Here is a 14,491-nt window from a genome sequence, read left to right as displayed (position 1 = left end):
AAGGTTTACATATCAGTTGAAGAAAGATGGACTCTAGTAAAATAATTTGACAACTAAGTCATAGTCTCTTTATACCGAATGACGGGAAAACACGACTGAGTAGTTTGTCACTTATGATGGAGAACAAGCATAGTCGCATTTAATCTTACCAGAGATCTTCCCTTTAATATGACTAGATAGCAAATATATTCTGTTTGGCTCCCTGGGTTGTAAATATTTTGTATCTTTAGCATTCTTATCAGCACATGTGATTTATAACATATTATCTGAATTAAACAAAGTACTTGGAGGTCTGAGTGACTTGCTTCACAGTTTCTCTTTACTTAAAGCTGCTTCCCTAAAGGGAGATCTAGATTTCTTTTTTAAAAAATTAATTAATTTATTTATTTTTGGCTGCATTGGATCTTCATTGCAGTGCGCGGGCTTCTCATTGCGGTGGCTTCTCCTGTTGCGGAGCACGGGCTCTAGGCGCGCGGGCTTCAGTAGTTGTGGCTCACGGGCTCTGGAGCGCAGGCTCAGTAGTTGTGGCGCACAGGCTTAGCTGCTCCGTAGCATATGGGATCTTTCCGGACCAGGGATCGAACCTGTGTACCCTGCATTGGCAGGTGTATCCTTAACCACTGTGCCACCAGGGAAGTCAGAAACCTAGTATTTCTGATTTCATATATTCTTTTCACAAAGAGAGAGCTTGTGTTAATATTTCCACAACAACTCAGTAGTTCGGTATTTGTGTATTTCATTTACACAATAGGCAACATACTATACATCTGTCCCTAACTTTGCATCTTTCACTTAATACATCTTCAACACCTTTTCATATCAGGACATGTGGATCTACTGAGGAAGATATTTTTTAACTTAGTGGTAGATTTTTTTTTTTTTTTTTTTTGCGGTACACGGGCCTCTCACTGCTGTGGTCTCTCCCGTTGTGGAGCACAGGCTCCAGATACGCAGGCTCAGCGGCCATGGCTCACGGGCCCAGCCGCTCCGCGGCATGTGGGATCCTCCCAGACCGGGGCACGAACCCGTGTCCCCTGCGTCGGCAGGTGGACTCTCAACCACTGTGCCACCAAGGAAGCCCCCAGTGGTAGATTTTTTAATGTTAATATATTGTTCTTCACTCTCCACAGCCTGTGGCCCTCTTGTCTTTTCCCATTTGGCTTCCCAGGCTGGGGGTCTGGGATGGTGAGTGCTAAATCATCACACCAAGACTGAGATCCACTCATGCAGTCTCGCTGTGTGACACTCCTCAATGACATTCTACCCCACAGACACAACTCCTGATGTCAGTACTAAATTTTAGCTCTCTTTGGTTTCCCTCATCCCCATAATTGTCCATGTGTACAGAAGGTTGAAGAACGGGTGCCTTTTCGGGTGTTTCTCCTCCCTCACACCTGCCTACTGATGTCTGCCATCTTTTTTTTCCATTCCAGGGGAAGCCATATATCTTTGACCGTGTATTCCCTCCAAACACGACTCAGGAGCAAGTTTATCATGCGTGTGCCATGCAGATTGTCAAAGGTAATGAATGTATTTTTAGAATGTATTTTTTTCAGGCTCCTCATTCCCTACCTCACTTCTCTCTACCAGTGTTCTTTCTCTGCCATCTCTTCAGATGTCCTTGCTGGCTACAATGGCACCATTTTTGCTTATGGACAGACATCCTCAGGGAAGACACATACTATGGAGGTGAGGGTTCTGACTTTTATGGGAATGAGGAGCTGGGAGTGTTAATAGGAGGCCAAGGAATCTCAGTAGGGAAAGATCTAGAAATTGAGGGCTGCCTGGTACAGAGGATGAACGGAGGGCAGCGTTATAGTGGAAGTTTAATGGAATCCCTTCAGCCTGCTGCAGTTCACCCTCCTTTCCACTACTCCAGTTTTCTTCTTTTCACCTGGAAAAGCAGCAGCAATGAAAGTCCAGAGAGCTGCTCAGTTCCCTCCTCCTTCCACTAAAAGGTAGTGACCATCCCCTAAGTTAAGATAGTCTTCTTAGCAGCTGTTATCTCTGTATTCATCTGCATACCTCCAAGTTGTCTGATCCCTCCTGAGCCCAGCCTCATTCCAGAATACCCTTACTCCCCAGGGAAAGCTGCATGACCCTCAGCTGATGGGAATCATTCCTCGAATTGCCCAAGACATCTTCAACCACATCTACTCCATGGATGAGAACCTTGAGTTCCACATCAAGGTGATCAGGGCATGACCGCTGGGCATCCTCTTATGGGACTGGGAGGGGAAGATCTAGTATGAACACACTGAGATCCTGGCGCCCCAACTTATTCTCCACCGTGGTTACCTAAGTTCTTCTCTGCCAACATAGTCTCTTCTGCCCTTTCTCTCCCACCACCACAATTTGAGTGGGTTGCGTTAGCCTGAGATCCCTGTATCAGATTTAAGATAGGCCCTCTTCACTTCATACTTCTCCTTTCTCCCCAACCAGGTTTCCTACTTTGAGATTTATCTGGACAAAATCCGCGACCTTCTGGATGGTGAGTGGTGTTTAACCCCAGTGGGTGGGTAGGGGTGAGGAGGGCAAGGAAGAGAAAGATCACATTGCTTTTGGGCTCTTGGGTTTTGGTACTGTTTGGTGAGTGATGCAGCAGGCACACAAGGACACACACACTTATACTCATGTCCCTTGCCTCCACTCACCAAGAATTTCCCCAAACCGAAAGGGTCAGAAGATGAGCTTAGATGCCCAGGCCCACATATAAACAGCCTGAGTCTAGCTGCAGCCCTGGGGCTGGAATCCTGCAGGAGGAAAAACAGCCTTCAGCGCGTGCAGGGGGTTTAAGCTTCACAGGGGAGTCTTCCTCCCTCTTGCACATAGAAGAATCCACCATCCGAGTAGACTGCAGCGTGCAGGGGTTGGGGTGGTGAGGGGCTGGAAGTGCTGGCTTTGCTCACCCTGAATTGTCTTGATTCAGTGACCAAGACAAATCTGTCTGTGCATGAGGACAAGAACCGAGTGCCGTTTGTCAAGGTGAGAGTGGGGATGGGACACCCAGGTGGGGCCAGTGTACTGAGAGTGCAGGTGTAGGAGGACGGTAGACCAAAGGCCCACCCAGAAGTTGGAGGGCGGACATCCTGGTGGGGTGAGACATGCCAAGGGGCTGGGGAGAGTCCGGAGCCCGGGAAGAGGCACCATCTGGAGAGGTCATTTGGTCACTGTGCAGGTAATTTAATTTGCAGATCAAAGTGCATGGGTCACTGTCCATTTGCCCCCTACAGGGTTGTACTGAGCGCTTTGTGTCCAGCCCAGAAGAAATTTTAGATGTGATTGATGAAGGGAAATCAAATCGTCATGTGGCTGTCACCAGTGAGTGGGGAGACAAGGGGATCTTGACCGTGGGGTCTGCCTCTCCTCTGTGCCCTCTGGGGCTGAGGGACGCGGAAGTGAGCAAGGGAAGGCTGTGTCCTCCAGAGGAGGAGGGACGCTTGTCTGTGTGACCCTGAGACCTGCTGCCGGGGAGACTAGTCCCGACGGACACCCCCTCTCTTGGCGGGTGGAGGCAGTGGTCCGTGGAAGCCGGGGCTGAGGGCTTCCGTTCCGCAGGGGGTGGTACAGGGACTGTTTCACCCTCCCTCCTACAGACATGAATGAACACAGCTCTCGAAGCCATAGCATCTTCCTCATCAACATCAAGCAGGAGAACATGGAGACCGAGCAGAAGCTCAGTGGGAAGCTGTATCTAGTGGACCTGGCAGGGAGCGAGAAGGTTGGGGGTCCTGTCGGGGTGGGGTGGGCAAGGAAGGAAGCCTTGGAGGGGGGTGGCCTTTCTGTAAATCAGAATAACTTTCTTATTGAGCTAGAATTCACACACCATAAAGTTCCCCCTTTTAAGGCGTATAATTCAGTGACTTTCAGTATGATTGGCAGGTTGTGCGTCATCACCACTAATTCCAGAACATTTTCACCACCTGTTGACAGTCGTGCCCTCTTCTCCCCTCCCCCATCCCCTGGCAACCACTAATCTATTTTCTGACTCTGGATTTGACTTTCTGGACATTGCACATAAATGGAATCGTATAACGTGTGTGTGTGTGTGTGTGTGTGTGTGTGTGTGTGTGTGTGTTGAGGTCTGTAGCAAGAGTGTTTAGGGGAACAGAGGAAGGGCCTTCTCTGTCCTGTTTCCCTCTCCCCGTCTCCTTGGACTAAGCCACCTTACGTGGAGAAGAGGTGGGGAGAGCCCACTCCCTCTGCAGCCGCTCACGACATACTCACCCCTTCGTGCCCTGGTAGGTCAGCAAGACTGGAGCAGAGGGAGCTGTGCTGGACGAGGCCAAGAATATCAACAAGTCCCTGTCAGCCCTGGGGAACGTGATCTCTGCGCTGGCTGAGGGCACAGTAAGTGCTCCTTAGGTGTCCGCAGCCCTCAAGCCCCACCCCATCTTCTGCCTTCTCCTAATGCCCCACCTCATCATGCCAATTCATGGGTTGCTCTGCCCCTAGTCAGCACCACCGTCCCTTCTTTATTTTTATTTTTTTAATTTTTTTGGCTGTGCCATGCAGCTTACAGGATCTCAGTTCCCTGACCAGGGATTGAACCCGGGCCACAGCAGTGAAAGCCCGGAAGCCTAACCACTAGGCAACCAGGGAACTCCCCCACCATCCTTTCTGATTCCCCCGTTGAATTTTGTTTTCTGATTTGCGGCCTCTCTCTTCCCCCAGAAAAGCTACGTTCCATATCGTGACAGCAAAATGACACGGATTCTCCAGGACTCTTTGGGAGGAAACTGCCGGACAACCATGTTCATCTGCTGCTCACCGTCCAACTACAATGATGCGGAGACCAAGTCCACCCTGATGTTCGGACAGCGGTCGGTGGCAGGGTCCCCTCACTCCCTGCCGCAGCCCCTGCAGCGCTCTCCCCTCAGGGTCTTGTGAGCCTTAATGGAGGTCTCATCTCTTCGTTCTCCTCTCCAGGGCAAAGACCATTAAGAACACTGCCTCCGTGAATCTGGAGTTGACTGCCGAGCAGTGGAAGAAGAAATATGAGAAGGAGAAGGAGAAGACAAAGGCTCAGAAGGAGACGATTGCAAAGCTGGAGACAGAGCTGAGCCGGTGGCGCAGTGGTTAGCAACGGGTCCAGTGGGTGCAGGGAGCCAGAGAGGGCTCCTACGATCTCCAAGGGGGGGCTGCGTTTCCGGAGGGGTGCAGTAGAGCAGTCATGAGAGAAAGCGAGAGCGGCTTGACTGCCTTTACCCCCACCCCCCGAAAGGTTGACGGTCCATTTGGCAAGAGAGATGGAGGCCTGGAGGTCTCCGCATTGTACAGTGAGGGAGGAAGGACCCTCGGATGCAGCTGTCCCTTCTCCCATCCCTCACCTTGTTCCACCCCTTTGCCAGGAGAGGACGTGCCAGAGACGGAGCGCCTGGCTGGGGAGGATGCTGCCCTGGGAGCTGAGCTCTGTGAGGAAACGCCCGTGAACGACAACTCATCCATCGTGGTGCGCATCGCGCCTGAGGAGCGGCAGAAGTACGAGGAGGAGATCCGCCGCCTCTACAAGCAGCTTGATGACAAGGTAAGGACAGTCGGGCAGGGCACAGAGGTGAGAGCCCAGTGGGATGGTAAGTGAGGGATTAAAGAAGTAGATTATCCTGCCGTTTTTCTGATTTTAAAAGAGATGAATGTTCATTATTGAAAATGTGGAAGATAAATAAAAATATGTAGAAGAAAATTTAAATCATCTCCTCCCACCATTCAGAAATAAAGCCATGCAATTGAGATTATACTGTATATGTAACTTTGCATCCGATTTTTTCATTCCTCATTATATAATGAGCAATTTCCTACTTTGTTAACAATTCTTCATAAAAGTTTTTAAAATAGCTGCCTAACAGTCCATTTACCAGAATGTATTTAACCGTTTACTTATTTACAAGCCTTCTAGGGTTTTTTGTTTGTTTTTTTGTTGGTTGGTTGTTTTTGCTATTATAAATCGCTCTGAAATGACTATCTTTGTCTCTTGTGCGTAAGACTTTGCTTTGGAATGATTTGATTAGAGTGGAGCGCTAGAGTGGGATTTCTCAGTTAAAGGATATGAACATTTAAAGGCTTTTGCTGTGCATTGTCAAGGTTATACCAACTTCTAGGAAGAAAGGGATTAAAAAATGAGGGCAGGGGTCAAGGAAAGAAGCCGAGGGAAAGACCCCTTTCTTTTTTTAGGATGTGGAGTTTCTAAATCAAAGCCTAAACTAACTGGATTTGTATCAGGATCCACGTGTACCCCAACCCTGTAAGTCTGCACTGGAAGGAGTAGCTCCCTTCACCCCGCCTTTACCGCTTTTGCCTCCAACAGGATGATGAGATCAACCAGCAGAGCCAACTCATAGAGAAGCTCAAGCAGCAGATGCTGGACCAGGAAGAGGTAATGGGAAGGAGGGCAAGACACGAGAGGAGAGGGTTGTGTGTTCATCCCTGAAAGGCATCAAAAAGACCTTTTCCTGATAAGATGGAAGAAGGGGCATTCTGCTTAGGGCTGAGTCACCCTCCAAGACTATAGAAATCTGGAAACTTAATTGGGGTTTTGCTTAAAGCATGGATGCCGGAGTCTGGGTGCTTCTTCATTCTGTTGCCCTACTTCTGTGAAGCGGAAAGCCCACTTCCTCTTGACTCTTGCTTTGGCCCTTGCTTCTCTCCTAGACCTATACCTGGGTGGGGGGCTCAGCTTCCCCAGACCAAGGGGTCGTCGAAGTGGTCGCTGGCAGAGGACTTCCTCACGTGGCTCGCCCCTCCCTTGCAGTTGCTGGTGTCCACTCGAGGAGACAATGAGAAGGTCCAGCAGGAGCTGAGCCACCTGCAGTCGGAGAACGACGCCGCGAAAGATGAGGTGAAGGAAGTGCTGCAGGCACTGGAGGAGCTGGCCATGAACTACGACCAGAAGTCCCAGGAGGTGGAGGAGAAGAGCCAGCAGAACCAGCTTCTGGTGGATGAGCTGTCTCAGAAGGTGGTGAGTAGCCGGCTCGGAGCTCCCTGGCCTCAGAACATCCTCCACATCCAAAGGGACCTCTGCTTCCTGATGGGGCAGGATCACGTTTGCACCTTTGCACTGCCGTTCAGTGTGTCGTGGGACACTCCCCCATCACGCCACTGCACTTGGCCCTTCTGACCCCTCTCTCTTCCAGACCCTTCTGCAGGGCTTGTGTTCTCTTCATCGCAGCCATCAGGGTCATGCATGAAGGGAGAGGCCTCCGCCTGGGCTGGGGAGGGGAGCAGGAAGATGGCGATGGGATGACCTGAAGGGCTGTCCCCAGGCCACCATGCTGTCCCTGGAGTCTGAGTTGCAGCGGCTACAGGAGGTCAGTGGACACCAGCGAAAACGAATTGCTGAGGTGCTGAACGGGCTGATGAAGGACCTGAGTGAGTTCAGTGTCATCGTGGGCAACGGGGAGATTAAGCTGGTGAGTGGAGAAAGAGGCGGCAGCCTTGTTCAGGTCATTCTCGTTCTGGGCACTGGTGGGAGGTGCCGGTGAGACAATCCAGGTCCTCAGGGATACTGGGAAGTGGGGTTGCCAAAGATCCAGGAAACACGCCTGCAAACTAGACACAGGAAAGCAGGTAGAGGTTTGCATAGACTCAACTGAAATACGCAGTCTAAATCCACACACCAACTGAAATTCACATTGCTGAATAAAGAAGCAGTGGAGATGTGCTTATAGCAGGATTTGGAGATGGGAGCACACAATTAGGAATGATATATGCAGATCTGTGGCAGTGACAGTGACCCATCTGGGTGATCAAGCAGGTCAGTTTGACTACAGAATATCCTATTGCTCTACAGGATGAAAGAAGGTGACTGTCAGAATTGGATCTTTAAGCACAGAGAGAGGGATTTAGTGTGAAATGACAGGTGATACAGAGCTGCTAGAAGTCATCTGGAACATACCCGTCCCACCCGAGTCCCTGTGTCTCTGGGTGTGTGTGCCTGGGGGCTAGGCCAAGTAGAAGGAAATGGATAAAGGGCTTCCGGGCAGCAGAGAGGCACCTCCTCCCTCCCTTGCTCTCCCACAGCCGGTTGAGATCAGCGGGGCCATCGAGGAGGAGTTCACTGTGGCCCGACTCTACATCAGCAAAATCAAATCCGAAGTCAAGTCTGTGGTTAAACGGTGCCGGCAGCTGGAGAACCTCCAGGTCGAATGTCACCGCAAGATGGAAGTGACTGGGCGGGAGCTCTCATCCTGCCAGCTTCTCATCTCCCAGGTGAGTGCGGAGGTCCAGAGCCTTTGGGTGCCATGGGAGAGGACGGGCAACTCTGTGCTTATGGGATAACTCCTAGCACCCACGTTTATGTCAAGAGCCTAGGGTCAACTGAAGTCAAGGACAGAAGAGCTGGGGGGAAGCATGAGAGGGTCCAGGCTAGATAAGTGAAGGATCAGGGGATACTGCCCTCTGATCCAAGAGGGTCTAAAGGACCGGTCTCCAGAGGAATGTCCCTCGACCCTGCATCTCCATGGGAGGTGTAGCAGGAAGGGAGGATAGCTGGAGCTTATGGAGGTCTGCACTGCCTGGAATTGGGTCCTTTGCTGCATCCATGTTCTTCCTCTCGTGAACCCTCACCCCACCAGCATGAGGCCAAGATCCGCTCCCTGACGGAATACATGCAGAGCGTGGAGCTCAAGAAGCGGCACCTGGAAGAGTCCTATGACTCCCTGAGTGATGAGCTGGCCAAGCTCCAAGCCCAGGGTGAGGCCCTCTTAAACGTCCAACCCCCCATCCTGGGATCTAAGATCGCAGAGGGGACAGGGAGGGAAAGTGACAAACATCACAGGAAACCACCCAACAGCACACCCACCAAAGCATTAGACTGAAATCGTGGAGTCCAACTCACATGCTGCTTAGCACGCTCTTGCACGTAGCTCAGCTTCCATGAACCATAAACCCTGCATTGTTCTGTGTCCCTGCTGTATGAAATTGGACCATCCTCACCCAGAAGAACATCCCTGTGGGCCCATTCTGGGTAGACGTGCCTTGCTCTGCCTGGAGCTCTGGTCACAATGTGAAGTTCTGTCTGGAGGAGGTAGGTCTGATGTAAGCTGTCTTCCCCTCTCTCCCTCAGAAACTGTGCATGAAGTGGCCCTGAAGGATAAGGAGCCAGACACACAGGACTCAGAAGATGTGAAGGTGAGTGGGGAAGGCGTGGGGAGGACCGGAGCCCAGCAGGGCTGTGCTGGTCCTCACTGAGCGGGTGTCTGGGAGTCTAGCTTTGAGCTTGGGGTGGGGTTGTTTGCAGAAGGCCCTGGAGCTGCAGATGGACAGCCACCGGGAGGCCCATCACCGGCAGCTGGCCCGGCTCCGGGACGAGATCAATGAGAAGCAGAAGACCATTGATGAGCTCAAAGAGTAAGAGTTCCCCAGGGAGGCTCGTCTCCACCTGGTCCCCTCCCCTTGCTGTGCCTACTCAGATGCTCCCTCTTGCACCAGGATCCGGTTCTTTAACTTCCATGTGTCATTCCCCTGACAATGACACGACTTTGCAGCCCAACTCCAGGAGGTACCAGGAGTGAGGACTAGTCCCTATCTGCAAGGCTATTCTGATTAGATAGCTCAGGGCCCCTCACCCTGTCATGGAAGCAGTGGCCTGAGTCTGCCTCTGATACCCGAAGGTATAGAAGAAGGAAAGTGTTTGAGGAGCTGGGCTTCCCTTTGCCTCTTGCTGACGTCTTTTTGTTCTCCCCAATACCTCCTTGCCCCCCACAGCCTGAATCAGAAGCTCCAGTTAGAGCTGGAGAAGCTTCAGGCTGACTATGAGAAGCTAAAGAATGAAGAACATGAGAAAAGCACCAAACTCCAGGAGCTGACGTGAGTGACGGGTCTGCCTGCAGACCCTACTCAGACATACTGCAGAGGCAAGACACAATCCAGATGTGAATATGGTGACCACAGGAAACAAGTGCCTCAGAAGAACAGTTTGATGGGGTGGGGAAGGGGGAAAAGGGGAGGCTTCTGTTCAATATTAGCAGACACGGAAGGATGTGGGGGATGTTTTGTGACGTGTAAAAAGCAGGTTACAAACAGTAGGAATGGTATAATCCCATAACAGTTATGTGGGATATGCATGCATGGAAGAGTCTGGAAAGATGGACACCAGAATGTTCCCGGTGGTTTGATCTGTAAGTAGTAGAATCATGGGCTTTTTATGGAACTCGTTTACTTATCTTTGTTTTTTCTTTTCTAAGTTCTGCACTGTGAACATGGGTAACTTGTGTAATATATAATAATAAAATATAGATCAAAGGAATGGAGGAGGGAGGAGAGAGGGAGGCAGGGAGGCCCTGAGGGATTCTTCTGTTTCCCTCTTCCTCCAGATTTCTGTATGAGCGACACGAGCAGTCCAAGCAGGACCTCAAGGGCCTGGAGGAGACAGTTGTGAGTGGTTTCCTTCTCTGCCAGGTTAACAGGGTATGGGTGGAGGGCTTCAGTTCTTCCTCCCGATTTCTTCCTAACCCCATTCCTCCTTGCCTTCTCTGCAAAGTCAGTCTGTGGCATGATCAGGATGCACCTTTTCCTGAAGGATGAGTGACTCATTTGTCTAGAGAGACTGAAGGGTCCAGTAATTTTGGAGGGGGAACGGTGACTGGGTATTTGGAGGACCCCAATTTTTCATCATTGTTTCCAGGCCCGGGAACTCCAGACCCTCCACAACCTTCGCAAGCTGTTCGTTCAAGACGTCACGACTCGAGTCAAGAAAGTGAGTGCCGTCTCGGGGTCTTCCCAGCCCCCGTATCCTCCCCCTTTCCCCAGGCTTCTCCAGACCCTGTGGCCTTCAGTGGGGCTGGCTTGACCTGGTCTGGGTGGGACCTGATTGGCCTGAAGACAGCCACACCTTTCCCCTGCCTCTGTCTCTCATCAGAGTGCAGAAATGGAGCCCGAGGACAGTGGGGGGATTCACTCCCAAAAGCAGAAGATTTCCTTTCTTGAGAACAACCTGGAACAGCTTACAAAGGTTCACAAACAGGTAAGAGTGAGGGTAAGGGGTGAAGAGAACTCTTGAGGCCGAGAGCCTAGGATACCTAAATCTTTGGAGGCCCCTGGATTTAGGAAAATCTACTTGCATGTTTTCCTTACTTTTCCCTTTTCCCTTTCCTACAAATCCCTTCTTTATCCCGTATTTGGTTCCACTTTTACCTTGTTCTTGGTTCTATGCCTGTTTTCCCTTTCCCAAAGCTCCCAGCCTGCCTCTGCTCAAAGTGGAATTCCCCAGGCCTACGCTGTTGGAGGGAAAGGTTGAAACTGATAGAGGTTTCAGAGGCATGGGGCCGTGACCGTACACAAGGGATACTGGTCAGACGTTAGCCAGAGACAGAGAGCAGAGAGACAAGAAGTCAGGAAGCTGGGCTTTCTCTCATGGAGAGGACTCCCTCTGCCTAGGCCTGGGGCAGGCACACAGGGCAATTACATGATGTCCTCAGACGGCCCAACTGGACCCTGGTCAGGGCCAGTGAAAACTCCTGTGTATTAAGTTGCTGCCTCTCTATCCCCCTCCTTGCTGCTGCGGTTCCTTAGGTGGAAGACTGGGTTTCAAAGGTATGGGGTGGGGAGGTGGAAGGGGCAGTCCAAAGGAGTCAGGACAGGAAATGTTTGGTGCATACATAGCAGGAGCACCCTGGCTAGTGCCAAATAGCTGAGCCTTGAAGACAGATGCAACAGACTGTCAACTGGCTCTTTTAACTGGCTCTTTTAAAAGAAGGGAGTGAAGCATAGGTTAGGGTTTAACTGACTTGTAAAATAAACCCTAACCTATGCTTCACTCCCTTCTTTTCGAATCTACCTTAAAATTCGTTTTAAACTCATGTTCTCATTAAACTACAGCTTAAACTTCTTTTCTTCCCAGTGCCATACCCAGCATATATAGTAAATACCCAGTACATCTTCTTATTTTTTTAAATAATGAAGAAAATCCTAGAACTGTGGCCCAGTGGTAGTCCACAGGGTTTATTTATTTTATTTTGACCTACAGAGGGCTTTAGTACCATCTTTCCCCCTTTACCTATTATAAAACAGTGTGAACAACATTATAGAAAAGTTGAAAGGGAAGAAACATTTGTAATTGGTTTTGTCATTCTTTTTAATTTCTGTGTTCATTTTCCTTCTTAATCCAAATGCATATTACATTGCTTTTTTTCCCCAATTTTTTTCATTGTAGTAAAGTACACATAACATAAAATGTATGACCTTTAATCATTTTAAGTGCACCATTTGGTGGCCTTAAATCCATTTGTAATGTTTTGCAACCATCACCACCATCCCTCTCCAGAGATAAGTCTTTTCATCCTGTAGAACTGAAATTCCATCCCCATTAAATAATAACTCCTCATTCCCTGCTCCTCCACCCACTGGCAACCCCCATTCTACTTTGTCTCTATAATTTTGACTACTCTAAGAATCTCACCTAAGTGGAATCATCTGGGATTTGTCCTTTTGTGACTTGTTCATTTCACTTAGCATAATGTCCTCCAGGTTCATCCACATTGTGGCACATTTCAGGAAATCACAGGCTGTTTTCCTTTTCCCCCATGAAGGGTCTGCCTCTGTTCTAAGTCTCAAAGACCAAAAGCTACTCACCTATAGGAGAGAGGACTCCTAATATCCTACCTCAGGGGACACAAGACTAGAAAGGAAAACATGAGTGATGTAGAAACCTCTCAGTCAACAGAATCTTAAATAGCCAGGGCCATAACCCTATTACAAATTAAGCTAAGTTATTGTCACAGCAAAACATTGTTTATAATCTGTAGATTGTCCAAAATTAAAGGGACAATTCTCCCAGTGTTCCCTGCTGCACTGATTTACCTGGTATCTTCCAAGGCCGGCTCCTTCTGCAATTTGTAGGGCCCTAGTCATTGTGTGAAACCTTGTAAAAAGATCAGGAAGTCTTTTCTGGATGCAAGGTGGTTAATACCACGCTGTAGCTTAATTTAAATGGGAAGAGGGACAGCCCAGGAAATCCTTGAACATGAAGGTAATGAGCACAAATGTTTGTGAGACTTCAAAACATTTTCTTTCCTTCCTATGGGGCGGCCATGTGTGTGTGTGTATCTGTGTCTGTGTGTGTGTGCGTGTGTGTGTGGTGCGTGGGCTCCTGTATTCCAGCTTCTGCTCCTGCTCTACACTGCACCTAACCTGCACTCAACACCATCTCCACCCTCCAAACTGCTACTGTGCTCTTGCTGCCTCGCCCTGTGCATGCCCACAGAGCCATCTCTGGGGGAGGGGGAGGGGCCTCATTCCCATGGTTGCCCTGGGGCTGTTGGTCTGGCACCAGCTGTGAGATATTGGGGGGTTGGTGGTGTTTAGGCCAGGAGGAGACTGGAACTCTTGCTCTCCCAAGAGTTCTGGGCTACAGAGGAGTTGGCATGTTTTTGCTGCCTAGAAAATGATGGAACTTTTTAATGCCTGACCACCGTTTGCTAAAGGGAGAAGGAAAGAACTGGCCAGAACAGCAATTAGGTAAAGGGAATGAGGCCTTTGGAGGAAACCACATGGTCTCCACCTTCCCTGACATGACTTTTCCTTATTCTCTCCCCCCACCCCCCCGCCCCCCGCACCCCCGACTCCGCTGCCTTGTTCGCCTCTCTCCCCGCCTCTTCGCCGGGGCTCGTCCCACAGCTGGTACGTGACAATGCAGATCTGCGTTGTGAGCTTCCTAAGTTGGAAAAACGACTTAGGGCTACGGCTGAGAGAGTTAAGGCCCTGGAGGGTGCACTGAAGGAGGCCAAGGAGGGCGCCATGAAGGACAAGCGCCGGTACCAGCAGGAGGTAGACCGCATCAAGGAGGCCGTTCGGTACAAGAGCTCCGGCAAACGGGGCCATTCTGCCCAGATTGGTGAGTGGGGAGTGGGCGTCAGCAGGCGTACGGGAGGGATCACCACCTGGGGGAACCCAGCAAATTCCTCAGTGTAACCCCACCCCAGCCTCACCCCACCACCACTACAAAACAGTAGAAAAGTGAATTACCTTACTTGCAACTCAGTTCAGCTCTAGCTAAATGACCTTGCAGGGCAACTGCAAGGTAACAAAGAGCCTCTTCACGGTCATTTTCCTTTCTTTGCCGCAGCCAAACCCGTCCGGCCTGGCCACTACCCAGCATCTTCACCCACCAACGCCTATGGCACCCGGAGCCCTGAGTGCATCAGTTACACCAACAGCCTCTTCCAGAACTACCAGAATTTGTACCTGCAGGCTGCACCTAGCTCCACCTCAGACATGTAGTGAGTGACCATGGGCGGGCTGAAGTCCCAACCCAAGGCTCTCTGCACCCTATAAGGCATAAGACTGGGTTAATTACTGGGTGAGACTTAGTTCTTTTCCTAAGTAGCTTCATGTCTAACCCTTTCTCAACTTCACACCTTCGATTAGAAGGTGGGCATCTGCCCTCCCAGCCTGAGGCCATGTTTGTTGTCCTCTGGTCTCTGGGGATGGGAGGGGTGGATGGCTTCATCCCTGAGGGTGAGTGTGGATCAGTGGTCCTCGGAATAGTGGAAGGTGG

At 50.3% G+C, this 14,491-nt stretch overlaps 1 protein-coding gene across 7 annotated transcripts in view; it reads left to right on the top strand.

The window, feature by feature from the left end:
- The window catches only part of KIF5A (kinesin family member 5A), a 37,552-nt gene that overhangs the window by 13,080 nt on the left and 9,981 nt on the right, over positions 1 to 14,491 (top strand). For all 7 annotated transcript variants that reach the window (XM_032644414.1, XM_032644410.1, XM_032644412.1 and 4 more), the window contains exons 2-25: positions 1,434 to 1,521; positions 1,616 to 1,689; positions 2,086 to 2,190; positions 2,443 to 2,491; positions 2,930 to 2,985; positions 3,234 to 3,321; positions 3,597 to 3,721; positions 4,246 to 4,350; positions 4,675 to 4,823; positions 4,930 to 5,078; positions 5,352 to 5,527; positions 6,305 to 6,373; positions 6,749 to 6,955; positions 7,260 to 7,406; positions 8,017 to 8,205; positions 8,571 to 8,688; positions 9,062 to 9,126; positions 9,236 to 9,345; positions 9,703 to 9,804; positions 10,311 to 10,371; positions 10,622 to 10,693; positions 10,856 to 10,960; positions 13,612 to 13,828; positions 14,060 to 14,213. In XM_032644414.1, coding sequence (XP_032500305.1) covers positions 1,434 to 1,521; positions 1,616 to 1,689; positions 2,086 to 2,190; positions 2,443 to 2,491; positions 2,930 to 2,985; positions 3,234 to 3,321; positions 3,597 to 3,721; positions 4,246 to 4,350; positions 4,675 to 4,823; positions 4,930 to 5,078; positions 5,352 to 5,527; positions 6,305 to 6,373; positions 6,749 to 6,955; positions 7,260 to 7,406; positions 8,017 to 8,205; positions 8,571 to 8,688; positions 9,062 to 9,126; positions 9,236 to 9,345; positions 9,703 to 9,804; positions 10,311 to 10,371; positions 10,622 to 10,693; positions 10,856 to 10,960; positions 13,612 to 13,828; positions 14,060 to 14,213 — 2,780 coding nt within the window. The remainder of the gene's footprint in view (positions 1 to 1,433; positions 1,522 to 1,615; positions 1,690 to 2,085; positions 2,191 to 2,442; positions 2,492 to 2,929; positions 2,986 to 3,233; positions 3,322 to 3,596; positions 3,722 to 4,245; positions 4,351 to 4,674; positions 4,824 to 4,929; positions 5,079 to 5,351; positions 5,528 to 6,304; positions 6,374 to 6,748; positions 6,956 to 7,259; positions 7,407 to 8,016; positions 8,206 to 8,570; positions 8,689 to 9,061; positions 9,127 to 9,235; positions 9,346 to 9,702; positions 9,805 to 10,310; positions 10,372 to 10,621; positions 10,694 to 10,855; positions 10,961 to 13,611; positions 13,829 to 14,059; positions 14,214 to 14,491) is intronic.

The sequence above is a fragment of the Phocoena sinus genome, chromosome 10 (genome assembly GCF_008692025.1).
Source record: "Phocoena sinus isolate mPhoSin1 chromosome 10, mPhoSin1.pri, whole genome shotgun sequence".
Taxonomy (NCBI): Eukaryota; Metazoa; Chordata; class Mammalia; order Artiodactyla; family Phocoenidae; genus Phocoena; species Phocoena sinus.
The sequence above is the reverse complement of the archived record's forward strand: the minus strand, read 5'-3'. Positions and strand labels throughout refer to the sequence as shown.